This window comes from Eriocheir sinensis, chromosome 4, assembly GCF_024679095.1.
Source record: "Eriocheir sinensis breed Jianghai 21 chromosome 4, ASM2467909v1, whole genome shotgun sequence".
Classification (NCBI taxonomy): domain Eukaryota; kingdom Metazoa; phylum Arthropoda; class Malacostraca; order Decapoda; family Varunidae; genus Eriocheir; species Eriocheir sinensis.
Window position 1 is genome coordinate 4,741,302 of NC_066512.1, and position 25,250 is coordinate 4,766,551.

The 25,250-nt window shown below is 44.4% G+C and overlaps 1 protein-coding gene across 1 annotated transcript; it reads right to left on the minus strand.

The window, feature by feature from the left end:
- Positions 1-423: 423 nt before the first annotated feature.
- On the minus strand, positions 424-16,093 carry LOC127008045 (uncharacterized). Its single transcript, XM_050879568.1, has 2 exons — positions 15,149-16,093; positions 424-2,859 (listed from the first exon to the last, which is right to left on the minus strand). The coding sequence occupies exons 1-2, from the start codon at positions 16,086-16,088 to the stop codon at positions 2,849-2,851; spliced, it is 951 nt and encodes a 316-aa protein (XP_050735525.1). The 5' UTR covers positions 16,089-16,093; the 3' UTR covers positions 424-2,848.
- Between the last annotated feature and the right edge of the window lie 9,157 nt (positions 16,094-25,250).

The following is a 25,250-nucleotide window of genomic DNA, read 5'->3' on the forward strand; positions in this document are numbered from 1 at the left end:
TCAAGAGGAGGGTATCAGGACACCTCTCCTCCAGTATTTGATCTTGCTTTCGGCCACCTCTTTTGTTTCTTTTTTAGGAGCAGCGAGTAGCGGGCCTTTTTTCTAATTATTGTTTTCTTTTTTTTGTGCCCTTGAGCTGCCTCCTTTGTTGTAAAAAAAAAAAAAAAAAAAAAAAATATATATATATATATATATATATATATATATATATATATATATATATATATATATATATATATATATATATATATATATATACATATATGTATATATATTTAAATATATATATATATATATATATATATATATATATATATATATATATATATATATATATATATATATATATATATATATATATATATATATATATATATATATATATATATATAGAGAGAGAGAGAGAGAGAGAGAGAATCAGAATCAGAATCAGTATGTTTATTTCCATTTTATACAATGGTTGTTCTTTACAGGCTTAAAACTATTGATCATAGCAAGATACAGAGAGTGCGATGAAATTTTCTTTTTTTTAAATATAACTAGAATATAATTGCTGATAAAAAGAAAGCGTGGACTAATATCCAGGACATCATGTAAAACATTATAAGATAAAGTCTAATAAGAGAGTAATCAGAGCAATTAGTTACCTGTGCTAGAGGTGTTTCCTCAGGTAGACGTTAAAGCCATTCAAACTCTAACATTTCTTTACTTTTTTGGAGACTATTCCATATTCTTGGCCCTCTGACTGTAATAGATCGGGACCCAATGTCAGTGTGTGTTTTTGTACATAGAGTAGAGTTTTTAGTCCAGTGTTTGTGTCAACTATTTGTCTTACTCGTGGAAAAGAGAATTGTCCTCCGGGAAAATGTTTCTTCGGGGCCTTGAATACTATGATGCACTGTTCAAAAATGCACTTCTGTTCAATATTTGGCCATTGTAATTCATATCAGAGTTTGGTTACACGGTCAAACTTGGCTCCTCCAGTAACCACTTTTGCAGCAAAATTCTGTATCCTTTGAATCCTTCTCAGCTGTGTGATATTTGTGGTGCCCCAAACAGTTATCCCATAGTTAAGGTGACTTGGAGCAAGTGTCTGAACCACTGTTAATTAACCTGCCTCCCTCCTGAGCAAGTATTGAAGGCGATTTATGTACATAAGCATGCCAGATACTTTTTAAGTAATTTCTGTCACGTGCGTATCAAGCAGCATGTTCCTGTCAAAATGTAGCCCCAAGGTCTCGACATTTTGGCAGGGCTTAACTAAGGCACCCCCTACTTTGAGTGTGGTGTTATCCGGTACTCGTGGTATCAGAGCTCTTGTGCCTAGAAATATACATTGAGTCTTTTTGGAGTTCAGCAAGAGACCATTCCTATTAAAATAGTTTTTAATTTTTTCTAACGTCTGTCCTGTTCAAAGAATTACTTCAGATAGATTTTCAGTATTTCCAGTTTGAATGAATTGTGTGTCGTCAGCATAATGTATAGCAAAACAGTCTTTAATTTCTTGTGACAGGTCATTTACATAAACCTTAAATAGCAATGGGCCCTGAATGGATCCTTGCGGGACTCCAAAAGATACTTGTAGTCTAGAGGACAAATTTCCACCAATTCGCACAGACTGAGTCCTGTTACATAGATAATCTTCAAACCAAAATATGTCGATTCCTAATTCATTGCATTTTCTGAGTAGAATGTCATGGCAGACACTATCAAAAGCTTTAGATAGGTCGCAAAGAGTTAAAAGACATATTTCTCCTTTGTCCATGGTGTCATAAATCTTTTTAGAAACTTGTAGGAGAGCAGTCTCAGTAGATAAGTTTGGTCTGAAGCCATGTTGAGTGCTGCTAAAGAGGAAATTCTGTTCCATAAATTGGACCAACTGAGTAGCAACGATCTTTTCTAATATTTCAGATACAACTGGGAGCAAGGACATTGTCCATCTGTTGCCTACTTCTCCTTTCTTAAATATTGGTGTGACAATAGCGTGCTTCCAGGCATTAGGAAAGATACCTCTTGTTATTGTGTATACCTATGATACATGTGATGTGCGGTAGAATTGCTGGCAGAGCGTCTTTGATGAGTCTCAGGGAGATGTTGTCAGATCCGTGTGGGTTGGATTCCTTGAGGTGCTTTATGGTGACAATGATTGTGTCAGTATCGGTAGGCTGGGGACGAAAGGTGTTACGACTGTTAATGTTTTCAGGAGATCAGTTTTCGCGATTGTTCTGAGACTCCTCGAAAGCTTTTTTTCCAACATTAGCAAAAACAATTGTTGAAGTCTTCGACACTGCATTCCTCATTTACTTTATTTGCTTGTTTCTTTGTGCCAGGAACTCTTTCTTTCAAGACTCTCCACTCAGCTGTTGTGTTACCTCTGGACGTGTTAAGTCTGTAATAGTCCTTCCTGGCAGCACCCATCACGGCTGTGACTCTCTTCTTCAGGACTTTGTATTCTCGTTGTAAGCTTATGTTATATCTGTCATGTCTTAGAGCTTTCTGTGTGGTGTTCCTTCCACGGATGACGAGGAGAATGTCTTCACTCAACCTTGGCGCGGGAGGAGAGGAGAGGAGGAGGAGGAGAGGAGAGGAGGAGGAGGAGAGGAGAGAGAGAGAGAGAGAGAGAGAGAGAGAGAGAGAGAGAGAGAGAGAGAGAGAGAGAGAGAGAGAGAGAGAGAGAGAGAGAGAGAGAGAGAGAGAGAGAGAGAGAGAGAGAGAGAGAGGGAGGGGGGGGGGCAGGTTGATAGAGGATATAGAGACACACAATGGGCGCCTCTGTGCCCCGGAGCCCCGTCCCTGCCGCCTTCAAGGGTCTCCTGCTGGTCACTCGGGGCGGCGGGCGTGTACTGGTCTAGGCGGCGTCTGGAGAAGGGAGAGGAGAGGCGCGGCTGTAATATTATTGTTATTATTGTTATTATTATTATTATTATTATTATTATTATTATTATTATTATTATTATTATTATTATTGTTATTATTGTTATTGTTATTATTATTATTATTATTATTATTATTATTATTATTATTATTATTATTATTATTATTATTATTATTATTATTATTATTATTATCATTATTATCGTTTTTGTTGTTGTTGTTGTTGTTGTTGTTGTTGTTGTTGTTGTTGTTGTTGTTGTTGTTGTTGTTGTTGTTGTTGTTGTTGTTGTTGTTGTTGTTGTTGTTGTTGTTGTTGTTGTTGTTGTTGTTGTTGTTTTATCAAGAGTAATTTTTGGAGGCTAATTCGGGCACGTTCCTTGCCTGAGAGAGAGAGAGAGAGAGAGAGAGTGAGAGAGAGATAATAAGGAGATATTCTCTCTCTCTCTCTCTCTCTCTCTCTCTGCAAGTGTGTGTTTGTGCCTACAAGTGTGTGTTTGTGCCTGCAAGTGTGTGTTTGTGCCTACAAGTGTGTGTTTGTGTCTACAAGTGTGTGTTTGTGTCTACAAGTGTGTGTTTGTGCCTGCAAGTGTGTGTTTGTGCCTACAAGTGTGTGTTTGTGCCTACAAGTGTGTGTTTGTGCCTACAAGTGTGTGTTTGTGCCTACAAGTGTGTGTTTGTGCCTACAATTGTGAGTTTTAGTCACTGAAAGTGTGTGTTTGTGCCTACAAGTGTGTGTTTGTGCCTACAAGTGTGTGTTTGTGCCTACAAGTGTGTGTTTGTGCCTACAAGTGTGTGTTTGTGCCTACAAGTGTGTGTTTGTGCCTACAAGTGTGTGTTTGTGCCTGCAAGTGTGTGTTTGTGCCTACAAGTGTGTGTGTGTTTGTGCCTGCAAGTGTGTGTTTGTGCCTACAAGTGTGTGTTTGTGCCTACAAGTGTGTGTTTGTGCCTACAAGTGTGTGTTTGTGCCTACAAGTGTGTGTTTGTGCCTACAAGTGTGTGTTTGTGCCTGCAAGTGTGTGTGTTTGTGCCTGCAAGTGTGTGTTTGTGCCTACAAGTGTGTGTTTGTGCCTAAAAGTGTGTGTTTGTGTCTACAAGTGTGTGTTTGTGCCTACAAGTGTGTGTTTGTGCCTACAAGTGTGTGTTTGTGCCTACAAGTGTGTGTTTGTGTCTACAAGTGTGTGTTTGTGCCTGCAAGTGTGTGTTTGTGCCTACAAGTGTGTGTTTGTGCCTGCAAGTGTGTGTTTGTGCCTACAAGTGTGTGTTTGTGCCTACAAGTGTGTGTTTGTGCTTAGAAGTGTGTGTTTGTGCCTACAAGTGTGTGTTTGTGCCTACAAGTGTGTGTTTGTGCCTACAAGTGTGTGTTTGTGCCTACAAGTGTGTGTTTGTGCCTACAAGTGTGTGTTTGTGCCTACAAGTGTGTGTTTGTGCCTACAAGTGTGTGTTTGTGCCTACAAGTGTGTGTTTGTGCCTACAAGTGTGTGTTTGTGCCTACAAGTGTGTGTTTGTGCCTACAAGTGTGTGTTTGTGCCTACAAGTGTGTGTTTGTGCCTGCAAGTGTGTGTTTGTGCTTACAAGTGTGTGTTTGTGCCTACAAGTGTGTGTTTGTGCCTACAAGTGTGTGTTTGTGCCTACAAGTGTGTGTTTGTGCCTACAAGTGTGTGTTTGTGCCTACAAGTGTGTGTTTGTGCCTACAAGTGTGTGTTTGTGCCTCAAAGTGTGTGTTTGTGCCTACAAGTGTGTGTTTGTGCCTACAAGTGTGTGTTTGTGCCTACAAGTGTGTGTTTGTGCCTACAAGTGTGTGTTTGTGCCTACAAGTGTGTGTTTGTGCCTACAAGTGTGTGTTTGTGCCTGCAAGTGTGTGTGTTTGTGCCTACAAGTGTGTGTTTGTGCCTACAAGTGTGTGTTTGTGCCTACAAGTGTGTGTTTGTGCCTACAAGTGTGTGTTTGTGCCTACAAGTGTGTGTTTGTGCCTACAAGTGTGTGTTTGTGCCTACAAGTGTGTGTTTGTGCCTACAAGTGTGTGTTTGTGCCTAGGAGTGTGTGTTTGTGCCTTGAGGAGTGTGTTTGTGCATACAAGTGAGTGTTTGTGTCTACAAGTGAGTGTTTGTGCCTACAAGTGTGTGTTTGTGCCTACAAGTGTGTGTTTGTGCCTGCAAGTGTGTGTTTGTGCCTACAAGTGTGTGTTTGTGCCTACAAGTGTGTGTTTGTGCCTACAAGTGTGTGTTTGTGTCTACAAGTGTGTGTTTGTGCCTACAAGTGTGTGTTTGTGCCTGCAAGTGTGTGTTTGTGCCTACAAGTGTGTGTTTGTGTCTACAAGTGTGTGTTTGTGCCTACAAGTGTGTGTTTGTGCATACAAGTGTGTGTTTGTGCCTACAAGTGTGTGTTTGTGCCTACAAGTGTGTGTTTGTGCCTCTCCTCCACGTGCTAACAGATGGAAGAGAAGTGGAAGGAATGTGGAGCAATAAGCAAAAATGTGAGGAGGGTCCCGCCATGCTGGTACTTCATGGCGACGTACTACATCCCTTGGTTTCTTTGTTGTTTTCTCGGGTTTTAGAGTGGATACAAGGCTCAGGTGGGTCTCTACTGATACCCTGATCCTTTACCTCCACTTTGCCACTTAAGGAACGAAGATACGTGGAAGGAGAGTGGAGAAATAACGGAAAATATGGAGACAAGTGGACCAGATTCCCGCAATGCAAGCACTTTTCGTGATATTCATTCCTTGGTTTCTTGTCTGTTTTCTCGGTGTTACTAGTGGATACAAGACTGGGGTTGATCCATAATGATACCCTGATCCTTCAACTCCACTTTGACACTTAGGGAACGAAGATAAGTGGAAGGAGAGTGGAGAAATAACGGAAAATATGGAGACAGGTGGACCAGCTCGGCGCCATGCAAGCATTTTTCGATACAGACATCCCTTGGTTTCTTGGCTGTTTTCTCGGTTTCTGTAGTAGATACATGGCTGATGTTGGTCTCTTATGATACCCTGATCCTTCAACTCCACTTTGACACTTAGGGAACGAAGATAAGTGGAAGGAGAGTGGAGAAATAATTGAAAATATGGAGACAGGTGGATCACCTCGGCGCCATTCAAGCACGTTTCGCGATTGATATCCCTTGGTTTCTTGGCTGTTTTCTCGGTTTTTAGACCAGCTAGAAAAATCGGGTTGGTCTCTACCGATACTCTGATCCTTCTCTTCTACTTTGGCATTTAATGAACGTTTATAAATGGAAACGGAATGGAGAAATAAGCAAAAATATGGAGACGAGTGGACGACCTCGGCGCCATGCAAGCACTTCATGGCCATAGACATCCCATGGTTTCTTGGCTGTTTTCTCGGTTTCTGTAGTGGATACAAGGCTGATGATGGTCTCTTATGATACCCTGATCCTTCACCTCCACTTTGCCGCTTACAGAACGAAGATAAGTGGAAGGAGAGTGGAAAAATAACGGAAAATATAGAGATAGGTGGACCAGCTCGGCGCCATGCAAGCATTTCTCGCTACAGACATCCCTTGATTTCTTCGCTGTTTTCTCGGTTTCTATAATAGATAGAAAACTTGGGTTGGTCTCTACTGATGCTCTGATCCTTCTACTCCATTTTGCCACATACAGAATATATATAAGTAGAAGGGGACTAGAGAAATAACGAAAAATGTGTTCACAAGTGAACGAGATTCGCGCCATGCAAGCAATTTTTTCGACATACATCCCTTGGTTTCCTGGCTGTTTTCTCGGTTTCTGGAGTAGATACAAGTCTGGGATTGATCGCTCATGATACCCTGATCCTTCGTCTCTACTTTGGCACTTAGAGAATGAAGATAAGCGGAACGAGAGTGGAGAAATAAACGAAAATGTGGAGACAGGTGGACCAGCTCGGCGAGATGCAAGCATTTTTCGCTACAGACATCCCTTGGTTTCTTGGCTGTTTTCTCGGTTTGCTGACCAGATAGAAGGCTGGGGTTGGTCTCTACTAATACCCTCATCCTTTAGCTCTGCTTTGATTCTTAGGGAACGAAGATAAGTGGAAGGAGAGTGGAGAAATAATGGAAAATATGGAGACAGGTGGACCAGCTCGGCGCCATGCAAGCATTTTTCGCTTCAGACATCCCTTGGTTTCTTGGCTGTTTTCTCCGTTTCTAAACCAGATAGAAAACTTACGTTAGTCTCTTATGATACTCTGATCCTTCACCTCCACTTTGACACTTAAGGAAGGAAGATAAGTGGAAGGAGAATGGAGAAATAAACGAAAATCTGGAGACAGGTGGACCAGCCCGGTGCCATGGAAGCACTTTTCGCTGCAGACATCCCTTGATTTCTTCGCTGTTTTCTCGGTTTCTTTAGTGGATACAAGGCTGGGATTGATCTCTAATGATACCCTGATCCGTCACCTCCTCTTTGTGACTTAGGGAACGAAGATAAGTGGAAGGAGAGTGGAGAAATAACGGAAAATATGGAGACAGGTTGACCAGCTCTGCGCCATAAAAGCATTTTTCGCTACAGACATCCCTTGGTTTCTTGGCTGTTTTCTCGGTTTCTGTTATGAATAGAAGAATCGAGTGGGTCTATACTGATACCATGATCCTTCACCTCCACTTTGACACTTAAGGAAGGAAGATAAGTGGAAGGAGAGTGGAGAAATAAACGAAATTGTGGGGAGAGGTGGACCAGCTCGGCGCAATGCAAGCATTTTTCGCTACAGACATCCCTTGGTTTCTTGGCTGTTTTCTCGGTTTTTGTAGTAGATACAAGAATGATGTTGATTTCTTATGATACCCTGATCCTTCACCTCCACTTTGCCGCCTACAGAACGAAGATAAGTGGAAGGAGAGTGGAGGAATAACGGAAAATATGGAGACAGGTGGACCAGCTCGGCGCCATGCAAGCATTTTTCGATACAGACATCCCGTGGTTTCTTGGCTGTTTTCTCGGTTTCAGTAGTAGATACAAGGCTGATGTTGGTCTCTTTTGATACCCTGATCCTTCACCTCCACTTTGCCGCCTACAGAACGAAGATAAGTGGAAGGAGAGTGGAGAAATAAACGAAATTGTGGGGAGAGGTGGACCAGCTCGGCGCCATGCAAGCACTTTTCGCTAGAGACATCCCTTGGTTTCTTGGCTGTTTTCTCATTTTCTGGAGAAGATACAAGGCTGGGGTGGGTCTCCTTTGATACCCTGATCCTTTACCTCCACATTGGCACTTAGGGAAGTAAGATAAGTGGAAGGAGAGTGGAGAATTAATGGAAAATAGGGAGACAAGTGGACCAGCTCGGCGCCATGCAAGCATTTTTCGCTGCAGACATTCCTTGTTTTTTTTGTTGTTTTCTCAGTTTCTATAGTTGATACAAGGCTGGGGTGGGTCTCTTATGATACCCTGATCCTTCACCTCCACTTTGAACCTTAGGGAACGAAGTGAAGTGGAAGGAGAGTGGAGAAATAAACGAAAATGTGGAGACAGGTGGACCAGCTCGGCGCCATGCAAGCATTTCTCGCTACAGACATCCCTTGGTTTCTTGGCTGTTTTCTCGGTTTCTAGAATTAATAGAAGACTCGGGTTTATCTCTACCGATACACTGATCTTTCACTTACACTTTGCCACTTCAAGAACGAAGATAAGTGGAAGGAGAGTGGAGAAATAAATGAAAATGTGGGGACAGGTGGACCAGCTCGGCGCCATGCAAGCGACATACATCCCTTGGTTTCTTGGCTGTTTTATCGGTTTCTATTATGAATGAAAGACTCGGCTGGGTCTCTTCTGATACCCTGATCCACCACCTGCACTTTGCCACCTAGAGAACGTAGATAGGAGGAAGGAGAGTGGAGAAATAAGCAAAAATATGGAGACGAGTGGACGAGCTCGGCACCATGCAAGCACTTCATGGCAATAGACATCCCATGGTTTCTTTGTTGTTTTCTCGGTTTCTGGAGTGGATACAAGGATGGGGTTGGTCTCTACCGAAACCCTAATCCCTTACCTCCACTTTGGCACTTAGGAAACGAAGTAAGTGGAAGGAGAGTGGAGAAATAACGGAAAATATGGAGACAGGTGGACCAGCTCGGCGCCATGCAAGCATTTTTCGCTACAGACATCCCTTGGTTTCTTGGCTGTTTTCTCGGTTTCTAGAGTGGATACAAGTCTTGGGTTACTCTCTTATGATACCCTGATCCTTCACCTCCTCTTTGTGACTTAGGGAACGAAGATAAGTGGAAGGAGAGTGGAGAAATAACGGAAAATATGGAGACAGGTGGACCAGCTCGGCGCCATGCAAGCATTTTTCGCTTCAGACATCCTTGGTTTCTTGGCTGTTTTCTCGGTTTCTAGAGTAGATACAAGGCTTGGGTTGGTCTCTACTAATACCCTGATCCTTCACCTCCACTTTGACACTTAAGGAAGGAAGATAAGTGGAAGGAGAGTGGAGAAATAAACGAAAATGTGGAGACAGGTGGACCAGCTCGGCGCCATGCAAGCATTTTTCGCTACAGACATCCCTTGGTTTCTTGGCTGTTTTCTCGGTTTCTGCAGTGGATACAATGCTGGAATTGATCTCTTATGATACCCTCATCCTTCATCTCCACTTTGGCACTTAGAGATTTAAGATAAGTGGAAGGAGAGTGGAGAAATAAACGAAAATGTGGAGACAGGTGGACCAGCTCGGTGCCATGGAAGCACTTTTCGCTGCAGACATCCCTTGGTTTCTTGGCTGTTTTCTCGGTTTCTAGAGTGGATACAAAGCTGGGTTGGTCTCTATTGATACCCTGATCCTTCACCTCCACTTTGTGATTTAGGAACGGAGATAAGTGGAAGGAGAGTGGAAAAATAACGGAAAATATGGAGATAGGTGGACCAGCTCGGCGCCATGCAAGCACTTCATGGCCATAGACATCCCTTGGTTTCTTGGCTGTTTTCTCGGTTTCTAGAATTAATAGAAGACTGATTGGTCTCTATGATACCCTGATCCTTCACCTCCACTTTGCCACTTAGAGAACTAAGATAAGTGGAAGGAGAGTGGAGAAATAAATGAAAATGGAGACAGGTGGACCAGCTCTTCCCCATGCAAGCATTTTTCGCTAGAGACATCCCCTGGTTTCTTGGCTGTTTTCTCGGTTTCTCGAAGAGATAGAAGACTTGGGTGGTCTCTTCTGATACCATGATCCTTCACCTCCACTTTGGCACTTAGGAAACGAAGTAAGTGGAAGGAGAGTGGAGAAATAACGGAAAATATGGAGACAGGTGGACCAGCTCGGCGCCATGCAAGCATTTTTCGCTACAGACATCCCTTGGTTTCTTGGCTGTTTTCTCGGTTTCTAGTAGATACAAGGCTGGGTTTATCTCTATGATACCCTGATCCTTCACCTCCACTTTGGCACTTAGAAGTAAGATAAGTGGAAGGAGAGTGGAGAAATAACCGAAAAACTGGGGACAGGTGGACCAGCTCGGCGCCATAAAACCATTTTTCGATACAGACATCCCTTGGTTTCTTGGCTGTTTTCTCGTTTTCTAGAGTAGATACAAGGCTGGGATTGATCTCCTTTGATACCCTGATCCTTTACCTGCACATTAGCACTCAGGGAAGTAAGATAAGTGGAAGGAGAGTGGAGAATTAATGGAAAATATGGAGACAGGTGGACCAGCTCGGCGCCATGCAAGCATTTTTCGCTACAGACATCCCTTGGTTTCTTGGCTGTTTTCTCGGTTTCTGTTATGAATAGAAGAATCGAGTGGGTCTATACTGATACCATGATCCTTCACCTCCACTTTGACACTTAAGGAAGGAAGATAAGTGGAAGGAGAGTGGAGAAATAAACGAAATTGTGGGGACAGGTGGACCAGCTCGGCGCCATGCAAGCACTTTTCGCTACAGACATCCCTTGGTTTCTTGGCTGTTTTCTCGGTTTCTGCAGTGGATACAATGCTGGAATTGATCTCTTATGATACCCTCATCCTTCATCTCCACTTTGGCACTTAGAGATTTAAGATAAGTGGAAGGAGAGTGGAGAAATAAACGAAAATGTGGAGACAAGTGGACCAGCTCGGTACCATTGAAGCACTTTTCGCTGCAGACATCCCTTGGTTTCTTGGCTGTTTTCTCGGTTTCTGGAGTGGATACAAAGCTTAGGTTGGTCTCTATTGATACCCTGATCCTTCACCTCCTCTTTGTGATTTAGGAAACGAAGATAAGTGGAAGGAGAGTGGAGAAAAACCGGAAAATATAGAGACAGGTGGACCAGCTCGGCGCCATACAAGCACTTCATGGCCATAGACATCCCATGGTTTCTTGGCTGTTTTCTCGGTTTCTAGAATGAATAGAAGACTCGGATTGGTCTCTACAGATATTCCGATTCTTCACCTCCACTTTGCCACTTACAGAATGAAGATAAGTGGAACGAGAGTGGAGAAATAAACGAAAATGTGGAGACAGGTGGACCAGCTCTTCGCCATGCATGCATTTTTCGCTAGAGACATCCCTTGGTTTCTTGGCTGTTTTCTCGGTTTCTCGACCAGATAGAAGACTTGGGTGGGTCGCTTCTGATACCTTCATCCCTCACCTCAACTTTGCTGCTTACAGAACGAAGATAAGTGGAAGGAGAGTGGAGAAATAACGGAGAATATAGAGACAGGTGGATCAGCTCGGCGCCATACAAGCATTTTTCGATACAGACATCCCTTGGTTTCTTGGCTGTTTTCTCGTTTTCTAGAGTAGATACAAGGCTGGGATTTGTCTCCTATGATACCCTGATCCTTTACCTCCACATTGGCACTTTGGGAAGTAAGATAAGTGGAAGGAGAGTGGAGAAATAACGGAAAATAGGGAGACAGGTGGACCAGCTCGGCGCCATAAAACCATTTTTCGATACAGATATCCCTTGGTTTCTTGGCTGTTTTCTCGTTTTCTGGAGGAGATACAAGGCTGGGATTGATCTCCTTTGATACCCTGATCCTTTACCTCCACATTGGCACTTAGGGAAGTAAGATAAGTGGAAGGAGAGTGGAGAATTAATGGAAAATAGGGAGACAGGTGGACCAGCTCGGCGCCATGCAAGCATTTTTCGCTGCAGACATTCCTTGGTCTCTTTGTTGTTTTCTCGGTTTCTATAGTTGATACAAGGCTGGGGTGGGTCTCTTATGATACCCTGATCCTTCACCTCCACTTTGAAACTTAGGGAACGAAGTGAAGTGGAAGGAGAGTGGAGAAATAACGGAAAATATGGAGACAGGTGGACCAGCTCGGCGCCATACAAGCATTTTTCGATACAGACATCCCTTGGTTTCTTGGCTGTTTTCTCGGTTTCTAGAATTAATAGAAGACTCGGGTTTATCTCTACCGATACACTGATCTTTCACTTATACTTTGCCACTTCAAGAACTAAGATAAGTGGAAGGAGAGTGGAGAAATAAATGAAAATGTGGGGACAGGTGGACCAGCTCGGCGCCATGCAAGCGACATACATCCCTTGGTTTTTTGGCTGTTTTATCGGTTTCTATTATGAATAGAAGACTCGGCTGGGTCTCTTCAGATACCCTGATCCACCACCTGCACTTTGCCACCTAGAGAACGTAGATAGGAGGAAGGAGAGTGGAGAAATAAGCAAAAATATGGAGACGAGTGGACGAGCTCGGCGCCTTGCAAGCACTTCATGGCCATAGACATCCCTTGATTTCTTTGTTGTTTTCTCGGTTTCTAGAATGAATAGAAGACTTGGATTGGTCTCTACAGATATTCCGATTCCTCACCTCCACTTTGCCACTTACAGAACGAAGATAAGTGGAAGGAGAGTGGAGAAATAACGGAAAATATGGAGACAGGTGGACCAGCTCTTCGCCATGCATGCATTTTTCGCCAGAGACATCCCTTGGTTTCTTGGCTGTTTTCTCGGTTTCTGTAGTGGGTACAAGGCTGGGAATAGCTTCCAATAATACCCTGATCCTTCACCTCCAATTTGACACTTAAGGAAGGAAGATAAGTGGAAGGAGAGTGGAGAAATAAGCGAAATTGTGGGGAAAGGTGGACCAGCTCGGCGCCATGCAAGCATTTTTCGATACAGACATCCCTTGGTTTCTTGGCTGTTTTCTTGGTTTCTGTAGTAGATACATGGCTGATGATGGTCTCTTATGATACCCTGATCCTTCACCTACACTTTGCCGCTTCCAGAACGAAGATAAGTGGAAGGAGAGTGGAGAAATAACGGAAAATATGGAGACAGGTGGACCAGCTCGGCGCCATGCAAGCATTTTTCGCTACAGACATCCCTTGATTTCTTCGCTGTTTTCTCGGTTTCTATAATAGATAGAAAACTTGGGTTGGTCTCTACTGATGCTCTGATCCTTCTCCTCCATTTTGCCACATACAGAATATATATAAGTGGAAGGGGAGTAGAGAAATAACGAAAAATGTGTTTACAAGTGATCCAGATTCGCGCCATTCAAGCAATTTTTTCGACATACATCCCTTGGTTTCCTGGCTGTTTTCTCGGTTTCTGGAGTAGATACAAGTCTGGGATTGATCGCTCATGATACCCTGATCCTTCGTCTCTACTTTGGCACTTACAGAATGAAGATAAGTGGAACGAGAGTGGAGAAATAAACGAAAATGTGGAGACAGGTGGACCAGCTCGGCGCCATGCAAGCATTTTTCGCTACAGACATCCCTTGGTTTCTTGGCTGTTTTCTCGGTTTCTAGCAGATACAATGCTGGAATTGATCTCTTATGATACCCTCATCCTTCACCTCCACTTTGCCACTTACAGAACGAAGATAAGTGGAAGGAGAGTGGAGAAATAACGGAAAATATGGAGACAGGTGGACCAGCTCGGCGCCATGCAAGCATTTTTCGCTACAGACATCCCTTGGTTTCTTGGCTGTTTTCTCGGTTTCTAGAGTGGATACAAGGCTGGGGTTGGTCTTTACTGATACCATGATCCTTCACCTCCACTTTGTGATTTAGGGAACGAAGATAAGTGGAAGGAGAGTGGAGAAAAACCGGAAAATATTGTGTCAGGTGGACCAGCTCGGCGCCATGCAAGCATTTTTCGCTACATACGTCCCTTGGTTTCTTGGCTGTTTTCTCGGTTTCTCTACCAAATAGAAGACTCGGGTTGGTCTCTAATGATACCCTGTTCCTTCACCTCCATTTTGGCACTTGTAAAATCAAGATAGGTGGAAGGAGAGTGGAGAAATAACAGAAAATAAGGAGACAGGTGGACCAGCTCGGCTCCATGCAATCATTTTTCGCTTCAGACATTCCGTAGTTTCTTTGCTGTTTTCTCGGTTTCTAAACCAGATAGAAAACTTGGGTTAGTCTCTTATGATACCCTGATCCTTCACCTCCCCTTTTCAACTTACAGAACCTACATAAGTGGAAGGAGAGTGGAGAAATAACGAAAAATATGGTGACAAGTGGACCAGATTCCCGCAATGCAAGCACTTTTCGTGATATTCATTCCTTGGTTTCTTGGCTGTTGTCTCGGTTTCTGTAGTAGATACAAGGCTGATGTTGGTCTGTTTTGATACCCTGATCCTTCACCTCCACTTTGCCGCTTCCAGAACGAAGATAAGTGGAAGGAGAGTGGAAAAATAACGAAAAATATGGAGATAGGTGGACCAGCTCGGCGCCATGCAAGCATTTCTCGCTACAGACATCCCTTGGTTTCTTCGCTGCTTTCTCGTTTTCTATAATAGATAGAAAACTTGGGTTGGTCTCTACTGATGCTCTGATCCTTCTCCTCCATTTTGCCACATACAGAATATATATAAGTGGAAGGAGAGTAGAGAAATAACGAAAAATATTGTGACAAGTTAACCAGATTCGCGCCATGCAAGCAATTTTTTCGACATACATCCCTTGGTTTCCTGGCTGTTTTCTCGGTTTCTGGAGTAGATACAAGTCTGGGATTGATCGCTCATGATACCCTGATCCTTCGTCTCTACTTTGGCACTTAGAGAATGAAGATAAGCGGAACGAGAGTGGAGAAATAAACGAAAATGTGGAGACAGGTGGACCAGCTCGGCGAGATGCAAGCATTTTTCGCTACACACATCCCTTGGTTTCTTGGCTGTTTTCTCGGTTTGTTGACCAGATACAAGGCTGGGGTTGGTCTCTACTAATACCCTCATCCTTCAACTCTGTTTGATTCTTAGGGAACGAAGATAAGTGGAAGGAGAGTGGAGAAATAAACGAAAATGTGGAGACAGGTGGACGGAGATATGTACACACACACACACACACACACACACACACACACACACACACACACACACACACACACACTTACTCTGATCCGCTCCGCGACGCTGTTGTGTGCGGAACAAGTCCGCCGCTATCAGTGTTGCTGCCACGGCCGTCACAAGGGCGACCAGCACTGCTGTCACCGCTGCCACCAACAAAGGGTCGGGCGCGGGTGTAGTGGCTCGTGTGATGGGCGCGGGTGTAGTGGCTCGTGTGATGGGCGCGGGTGTAGTGGCTCGTGTGATGGGCGCGGGTGTAGTGGCTCGTGTGATGGGCGCGGGTGTAGTGGCTCGTGTGATGGGCGCGGGTGTAGTGGCTCGTGTGATGGGTGGGGGCGCCGTGCAGGTGGGTGTGTTTCGTGGCCAGGACCATGCGGTAGTTTCTTGATAGGGACACTCAGGTGGTGGTTCCGTATGTCTCCATCGTGACGGGCCGTAACCCACCACGTCCAGACCCTGTAGCTTGTCAACGGTGCCCCGAGAGTAACAGTGCTTCCAACTATCACCAAGACGTGCATCGAACACCACACGGTGACTGTGATACTTCAACACCCCCACCCTCAACTTCCACCAGGCGGTTGTGTTGGCGGCGGTGAACAGGCTGTCCTTGGAGAGCCACGCGGCCCGCCTCACCGTTGTTCCATTTCGGGTGTCCACTAGGGCCTGCAGACCCACACCAAGGAAGCCTTCCTCGGGCCACAGGTACACGGTCATATCATAATAACCATAACCGTTCATTGTTCCGCCGCCTATGCGCTGCACCTCCCCTTCTCCGAGCAGCACGTCCGCCTCCCGGCAGCGCCGTGTTCCCTGGCTCAGCGCCACCACCACCACCAGCAGGAAGAGGAAGACGTGTCCCCGGGGCAGCAGACGTGAGAGACGACCCATCATGGTCTGTGTGTGTGTCTGGGGGCGGCGGATGAGCGAGAGTGTGTGTGTGTGTGTGTGTTTGTATGTTGAGGTGACGAGCGCCAGCGATGAACTCATGAACCGACTCTGACGCGACGCTTTAAGTATGGCGGATGTGCTCTCTCTCTCTCTCTCTCTCTCTCTCTCTCTCTCTCTCTCTCTCTCTCTCTCTCTCTCTCTCTCTCTCTCAATAAGTAAATCAGATACAAACGTTCAGAAAGTAGTTATTGAGATAAAAAATGTAGGAGGAAGTAGTGCGGGGCAGATCCGACATTTTTTACTCTTTTCTCACACACGCCCAGTTACGGCATTGCTGGTCCACTTGTCCACATGTTTTCTCTCATAGCTCCACTCTACTTCCACTTATGTACGTGCTCTAAATGTCAAAATGGAGGGGAAAGATCAGGGTATCAGTAGAGACTAACCCGAGCCTTCTATTCATTCTAGAAACCGAGAAAACAGCCAAGAAACCAAGGGATGTCTGCAGCGAAAAGTGCTTCCACGGCACCGAGCTGGTCCACCTGTCTCCACTTTTTCGTTTATTTCTCCACTCTCGTTCCGCTTATCTTCATTCTCTAAGTGCCAAAGTAGAGACGAAGGATGAGGGTATCATGAGCGATCAATCCCAGACTTGTATCTACTCCAGAAACCGAGAAAACAGCCAGGAAACCAAGGGATGTATGTCGAAAAAATTGCTTGCATGGCGCGAATCTGGTTCACTTGTCACAATATTTTTCGTTATTTCTCTACTCTCCTTCTACTTATATATATTCTGTATGTGGCAAAATGGAGGAGAAGGATCAGAGCATCAGTAGAGACCAACCCAAGTTTTCTATCTATTATAGAAACCGAGAAAACAGCGAAGAAATCAAGGGATATCTGTAGCGAGAAATGCTTCCAAGGCGCCGAGCTGGTCCACCTGTCTCCATATTTTCCGTTATTTCTCCACTCTTTTTCCACTTATCTTCATTCTGTAAGTGGCAAAGTGGAGGTGATGAATCGGAAAATCTGTAGAGACCAATCCAAGTTCTTCTATTCATTCTAGAAACCGAGAAAACAACCAAGAAACCAAGGAATGAATATCACGAAAAGTGCTTGCATTGCGGGAATCTGGTCCACTTGTCCCCACATTTTCATTTATTTCTCCACTCTCCTTCCACTTATGTAGGTTCTGTAAGTTGAAAAGGGGAGGTGAAGGATCAGGGTATCATAAGAGAGTAACCCAAATTTTCTATCTGGTTTAGAAACCGAGAAAACAGCGAAGAAACTAAGGGATGTCTGAAGCAAAAAATGCTTGCATGGCGCCGAGCTGGTCCACCTGTCTCCATATTTTCCGTTATTTCTCCACTCTCCTACCACTTCACTTCGTCCCCTAAGTTTCAAAGTGGAGGTGAAGGATCAGGGTATCATAAGAGACCCACCCCAGCCTTGTATCAACTATAGAAACTGAGAAAACAACAAAGAAACCAAGGAATGTCTGCAGCGAAAAATGCTTGCATGGCGCCGAGCTGGTCCACTTGTCTCCGTATTTTCCATTAATTCTCCACTCTCCTTCCACTTATCTTACTTCCCTAAGTGCCAATGTGGAGGTAAAGGATCAGGGTATCAAAGGAGACCCACCCCAGCCTTGTATCTCCTCCAGAAAACGAGAAAACAGCCAAGAAACCAAGGGATGTCTGTAGCGAAAAATGCTTGCATGGCGCCGAGCTGGTCCACCTGTCTCCATATTTTCCGTTATTTCTCCACTCTCCTTCCACTTATTTCGTTTCCTAAGTGCCAAAGTGGAGGTAAGGGATTAGGGTTTCGGTAGAGACCCGCCCCATCCTTGTATCTACTCCAGAAACCGAGAAAAGAGCCAAGAAACCAAGGGATGTCTGTAGTAAAAATTGCTTGCATGGCGCGAATCTGGTTCACTTGTCTCCACATTTTCGTTTATTTCTCTACTCTCCTTCCACTTATCTTCGTTCTGGAAGCGGCAAAGTGGAGGTGAAGGATCAGAATATCAAAACAGATCAACATCAGCATTGTATCTACTACAGAAACCGAGAAAACAGCCAAGAAACCAAGGAATGAATATCACGAAAAATGCTTGCATTGCGGGAATCTGGTCCACTTGTCACCATATTTTTCGTTATTTCTCCACTCTCCTTCCACTTATGTAGGTTCTGTAAGTTGAAAAGGGGAGGTGAAGGATCAGGGTATCATAAGAGACTAACCCAAGTTTTCTATCTGGTTTAGAAACCGAGAAAACAGCAAAGAAACCAAGGGATGTCTGAAGCGAAAAATGCTTGCATAGCACCGAGCTGGTCCACCTGACACAATATTTTCCGGTTTTTCTCCACTCTCCTTCCACTTATCTTCGTTCCCTAAATCACAAAGTGGAGGTGAAGGATCATGGTATCAGTAAAGACCAACCCCAGCCTTGTATCCACTCTAGAAACCGAGAAAAAAGCCAAGAAACCAAGGGATGTCTGTAGCGAAAAATGCTTGCATGGCGCCGAGCTGGTCCACCTGTCTCCATATTTTCCGTTATTTCTCCACTCTCCTTCCACTTATCTTCGTTCTGTAAGTGGCAAAGTGGAGGTGAAGAATCGGAATATCTGTAAAGACCAATTCGAGTCTTCTATTCATTCTAGAAACCGAGAAAAAAACAAAGAAACCATGGGATGTCTATTGCCATGAAGTTCTTGCATGGCGCCGAGGTCGTCCACTTGTCTCCATATTTTTGTTTATTTCTCCATTCCGTTTCCATTTATAAACGTTCATTAAATGCCAAAGTAGAAGAGAAGGATCAGAGTATCGGTAGAGACCAACCCGATTTTTCTAGCTGGTCTAGAAACCGAGAAAACAGCCAAGAAACCAAGGGATGTCTGCAGCGAAAAATGCTTGCATCTCGCCGAGCTGGTCCACCTGTCTCCACATTTTCGTTTATTTCTCCACTCTCGTTCCGCTTATCTTCGTTCTCTAAGTGCCAAAGTAGAGACGAAGGATCACGGTATCATGAGCGATCAATCCCAGCCTTGTATCTACTCCAGAAACCGAGAAAACAGCCAAGAAACCAAGGGATGTCTGAAGCGAAAAATGCTTGCATGGCGCGAATCTCGTTCACTTGTGAACACATTTTCGTTATTTCTGATTCTACTTATATATATTCTGTATGTGGCAAAAGAGGAGGATCAGAGCATCAGTAGAGACCAACCAGTTTTCTATCTATTATAGAAACCGAGAAAACAGCCAAGAAACCAAGGGATGTCTGTATCGAAAAATGCTTGTATGGCGCCGAGCTGGTCCACCTGTCTCTATATTTTCCGTTATTTCTCCACTCTCCTTCCACTTATCTTCGTTCCCTAAGTCACAAAGAGGAGGTGAAGGATCAGGGTATCATAAGAGACTAACCCAAGTTTTCTATCTGGTTTAGAAACCGAGAAAACAGCGAAGAAACCAAGGGATGTCTGAAGCGAAAAGTGCTTCAATGGTACCGAGCTGGTCCACCTGTCTCCACATTTTCGTTTATTTCTCCACTCTCCTTCCACTTATCTTAAATCTCTCAGTGCCAAAGTGGAGATGAAGGATGAGGGTATCATAAGAGATCAATTCCAGCATTGTATCCACTGCAGAAACAGAGACAACAGCCAAGAAACCAAGGGATGTCTCTAGCGAAAAGTGCTTCCATGGCGCCGAGCTGGTCCACCTGTCTCCATATTTTCCGTTATTTTTCCACTCTCCTTCCACTTATCTTCGTTCTGGAAGCGGCACAGTAGAGGACAAGGATCAGGGTATCAAACGAGACCAACATCAGCCTTGTATCTACTACAGAAATCGAGAAAACAGCCAAGAAACCAAGGGATGTCTGTAGCGAAAAATGCTTGCATGGTTCCGAGCTGGTCCACCTGTCTCTATATTCTCCGTTATTTCTCCACTCTCCTTCCACTTATCTTCGTTCCCAAAGTGCCAAAGAGGAGGTGAAGGAACAGGGTATCATTAGAGACCAACCAGTCTTCTATCTACTAGAAACTGAGAAAACAGCCAAGAAACCAAGGGATGTCTGTAGCGATAAGTGCTTGTATGGCGCCGAGCTGGTCCACCTGACTCAATATTATCCGGTTTTTCTCCACTCTCCTTCCACTTATCTTCGTTCCCTAAGTCACAAAGAGGAGGTGAAGGATCAGGGTATCAGTAGAGACCAACCAAAGTCTTGTATCCACTCTAGAAACCGAGAAAACAGCCAAGAAACCAAGGGATGTCTGCAGCGAAAAATGCTTGCATCTCGCCGAGCTGGTCCACCTGTCTCCACATTTTCGTTTATTTCTCCACTCTCGTTCCGCTTATCTTCGTTCACTAAGTGTCAAAGTGGAGGTGAAGTATCTTTTTATCAGTAGAGACCAAACAAAGTCTTGTATCCACTCTAGAAACCGAGAAAACAACAAAGAAATGAAGGGATGTCTATTGCCATGAAGAGCTTGCAAGGCGCCGAGCTCGTCCACTCGTCTCCATATTTTCGCTTATTTCTCCACTCTCCTTCCTCCTATCTACGTTCTCTAGGTGGTAAAGTGCAGGTGGTGGATCAGGGTATCAGAAGAGACCCAGCCGAGTCTTCTATTTATACTAGAAGCCGAAAAAACAGCCAAGGAACCAAGGGATGTCTGTAGCGAAAAATGCTTGCATCTCGCCGAGCTGGTCCACCTGTCTCCACATTTTCGTTTATTTCTCCACTCTCGTTCCGCTTATCTTCATTCTCTAAGTGCCAAAGTAGAGACGAAGGATCAGGATATCACGAGCGATCAATCCCAGAATGGTATCTACTCCAGAAACCGAGAAAACAGCCAAGAAACCAAGGGATGTATGTCAAAAAAATTGCTTGCATGGCGCGAATCTCGTTCACTTGTGAACACATTTTTCGTTATTTCTCTACTCTCCTTCCACTTATGTATATTCTGTATGTGGCAAAATGTAGGAGAAGGGTCAGAGCATCAGAAGAGACCAACCCAAGTTTTCTATCTATTATAGAAACCGAGAAAACAGCGAAGAAACCAAGGGATGTCTGTAGCGAAAAATGCTTTTATGGCGCAGAGCTGGTCCACCTGTCTCTATATTTTCCGGTTTTTCTCCACTCTCCTTCCACTTATCTTCGTTCCCTAAGTCACAAAGAGGAGGTGACGGATCAGGGTATCATTAGAGACCGACCCAAGCCTTGTATCCACTAAAGAAACCGAGAAAACAGCGAGGAAATCAAGGGATGTCTGCAGCGAAAAGTGCTTCCATGGCACCGAGCTGGTCCACCTGACACAATATTTTCCAGGTTTTCCCCACTCTCCTTCCACTTATCTTCGTTCCCTAAGTCACAAAGAGGAGGTGAAGGATCAGGGTATCATAAGAGAGTAACCCAAGACTTGTATCCACTCTAGAAACCGAGAAAACAGCCAAGAAACCAAGGGATGTCTATTGCCATGAAGTGCTTGCATGGTGCCGAGCTCGTCCACTCGTCTCCATATTTTTGCTTATTTCTCCACTCTCCTTCCTCCTATCTACGTTCTCTAGGTGGCAAAGTGCAGGTGGTGGATCAGGGTATCAGAAGAGATCCAGCCGAGTCTTTTATTCATAATAGAAACCGATAAAACAGCCAAGAAACCAAGGGATGTATGTCGCTTGCATGGCGCCGAGCTGGTCCACCTGTCCCCACATTTTCATTTATTTCTCCACTCTCCTTCCACTTATTTTAGTTCTTGAAGTGGCAAAGTATAAGTGAAAGATCAGTGTATCGGTAGAGATAAACCCGAGTCTTCTATTAATTCTAGAAACCGAGAAAACAGCCAAGAAACCAAGGGATGTCTGTAGCGAGAAATGCTTGCATGGCGCCGAGCTGGTCCACCTGTGTCCACATTTTCGTTTATTTCTCCACTCTCCTTCCACTTCACTTCGTTCCCTAAGTTTCAAAGTGGAGGTGAAGGATCAGGGTATCATAAGAGACCCACCCCAGCCTTGTATCAACTATAGAAACTGAGAAAACAACAAAGAAACCAAGGAATGTCTGCAGCGAAAAATGCTTGCATGGCGCCGAGCTGGTCCACTTGTCTCCGTATTTTCCATTAATTCTCCACTCTCCTTCCACTTATCTTACTTCCCTAAGTGCCAATATGGAGGTAAAGGATCAGGATATCAAAGGAGACCCACCCCAGCCTTGTATCTTCTCCAGAAAATGAGAAAACAGCCAAGAAACCAAGGGATGTCTCTAGCGAAAAGTGCTTGCATGGCGCCGAGCTGGTCCACCTGTCCCAACAATTTCGTTTTTTTCTCCACTCTCCTTCCACTTATCTTCGTTCTGTAGGCGGCAAAGTGGAGGTGAAGGATCAGGGTATCAAAAGAGACCAACATCAGCCATGTATCTACTACTGAAACCGAGAAAACAGCCAAGAAACCACGGGATGTCTGTATCGAAAAATGCTTGCATGGCGCCGAGCTGGTCCACCTGTCTCCATATTTTCCGTTATTCCTCCACTCTCCTTCCACTTATCTTCGTTCTGTAGGCGGCAAAGTGGAGGTGAAGGATCAGGGTATCATAAGAAATCAACATCATTCTTGTATCTACTACAAAAACCGAGAAAACAGCCAAGAAACCAAGGGATGTCTGTAGCGAAAAATGCTTGCATCTCGCCGAGCTGGTCCACCTGTCTCCACATTTTCGTTTATTTCTCCACTCTCCTTCCACTTATCTTCCTTCCTTAAGTGTCAAAGTGGAGGTGAAGGATCATGGTATCAGTATAGACCCACTCGATTCTTCTATTCATAACAGAAACCGAGAAAACAGCCAAGAAACCAAGGGATGTCTGTAGCGAAAAATGCTTTTATTGCGCAGAGCTGGTCCACCTGTCTCTATATTTTCCGTTATTTCTCCACTCTCCTTCCACTTATCTTCGTTCCCAAAGTCACAAAGAGGAGGTGATGGATCAGGGTATCATTAGAGATCAATCCCAGCCTTGTATCTACTAAAGAAACCGAGAAAACAGCGAAGAAATCAAGGGATGTCTGCAGCGAAAAGTGCTTCCATGGCACCGGGCTGGTCCACCTGTCTCCAGATTTTCGTTTATTTCTCCATTCTCCTTCCACTTATCTTCCTTCCTTAAGTGTCAAAGTGGAGGTGAAGGATCAGAGTATCATAAGAGACTAACGTAAGTTTTCTATCTGGTTTAGAAACGGAGAAAACAGCCAAGAAACCAAGGGATGTCTGAAGCGAAAAATGCTTGCATGGCGCCGAGCTGGTCCACCTGTCTCCATATTTTCCGTTATTTCTCCACTCTCCTTCCACTTATCTTCGTTCCCTAAGAATCAAACAGAGTTAAAGGATTAGGGTATTAGTAGAGACCAACCCCAGCCTTGTATCTGGTCAACAAACCGAGAAAACAGCCAAGAAACCAAGGGATGTCTGTAGCGAAAAATGCTTGCATCTCGCCGAGCTGGTCCACCTGTCTCTATATTTTTCGTTATTTCTCCACTCTCCTTCCACTTATCTTACTTCCTTAAGTGCCAATTTGGAGGAAAGGGATCAGGGTATTAAAGGAGATAAATCCCAGCCTTGTATCTCCTCCAGAAAACGAGAAAACAGCCAAGAAACCAAGGGATGTCTGTATCGAAAAATGCTTGCATGGTTCCGAGCTGGTCCACCTGTCTCTAGATTCTCCGTTATTTCTCCACTCTCCTTCCACTTATCTTCGTTCTGTAAGCAGCAAAGTTGAGGTGAGGGATGAAGGTATCAGAAGCGACCCACCCAAGTCTTCTATCTGGTGGAGAAACCGAGAAAACAGCCAAGAAACCAAGGGATATCTTTCGCGAAACGTGCTTGAATGGCGCCGAGCTGGTCCACCTGTCTCCACATTTTCGTTTATTTCTCCACTCTCCTTCCACTTATCTTCGTTCCCTAAGAATCAAATAGAGATAAAGGATGAGGGTATTAGTAGAGACCAACCCCAGCCTTGTATCTGGTCAACAAACCGAGAAAACAGCCAAGAAACCAAGGGATGTCTGTAGCGAAAAATGCTTGCATCTCGCCGAGCTGGTCCACCTGTCTCCACATTTTCGTTTATTTCTCCACTCTCGTTCCGCTTATCTTCATTCTCTAAGTGCCAAAGTAGAGACGAAGGATCAGGGTATCATGAGCGATCAATCCCAGACTTGTATCTACTCCAGAAACCGAGAAAACAGCCAGGAAACCAAGGGATGTATGTCGAAAAAATTGCTTGCATGGCGCGAATCTCCTTCACTTGTGAAAACATTTTTCGTTATTTCTCTAGTCCCCTTCTACTTATATATATTCTGTATGTGGCAAAATGGAGTAGAAGGATCAGAGCATCAGTAGAGACCAACCCAAGTTTTCTATCTATTATAGAAACCGAGAAAACAGCGAAGAAATCAAGGGATGTCTGTAGCGAGAAATGCTTGCATGGCGCCGAGCTGGTCCACCTATCTCTATATTTTCCGTTATTTTTCCACTCTCCTTCCACTTATCTTCGTTCTGTAAGCGGCAAAGTGGAGGTGAAGGATCAGGGTATCATAAGAGACCATCATCAGCCTTGTATCCACTACAGAAACCGAGAAAACAGCCAAGAAACCATGGGATGTCTATGGCCATGAAGTGCTTGCATGGCGCCGAGGTCGTCCACTCGTCTCCATATTTTTGCTTATTTCTCCATTCCGTTTCCATTTATAAACGTTCATTAAATGCCAAAGTAGAAGAGAAGGATCAGAGTATCGGTAGAGACCAACCCGATTTTTCTAGCTGGTCTAAAAACCGAGAAAACAGCCAAGAAACCAAGGGATATCAATCGCGAAACGTGCTTGAATGGCGCCGAGGTGATCCACCTGTCTCCATATTTTCAATTATTTCTCCACTCTCCTTCCACTTATCTTCGTTCCCTAAGTGTCAAAGTGGAGTTGAATGATCAGGGTATCATTATGGATCAACCCCAGCCTTGTATCCACTAGTAACACCGAGAAAACAGACAAGAAACCAAGGAATGAATATCACGAAAAGTGCTTGCATTGCGGGAATCTGGTCCACTTGTCTCCATATTTTCCGTTATTTCTCCACTCTCCTTCCACGTATCTTCGTTCCTTAAGTGGCAAAGTGGAGGTAAAGGATCAGGGTATCAGTAGAGACCCACCTGAGCCTTGTATCCACTCTAAAACCCGAGAAAACAACAAAGAAACCAAGGGATGTAGTACGTCGCCATGAAGTACCAGCATGGC

Bases quoted from the DNA above. Each gene is read 5' to 3' on its own strand.
- LOC127008045 (XM_050879568.1), bottom strand. From the start codon at position 16,088: ATGAGTTCATCGCTGGCGCTCGTCACCTCAACATACAAACACACACAC.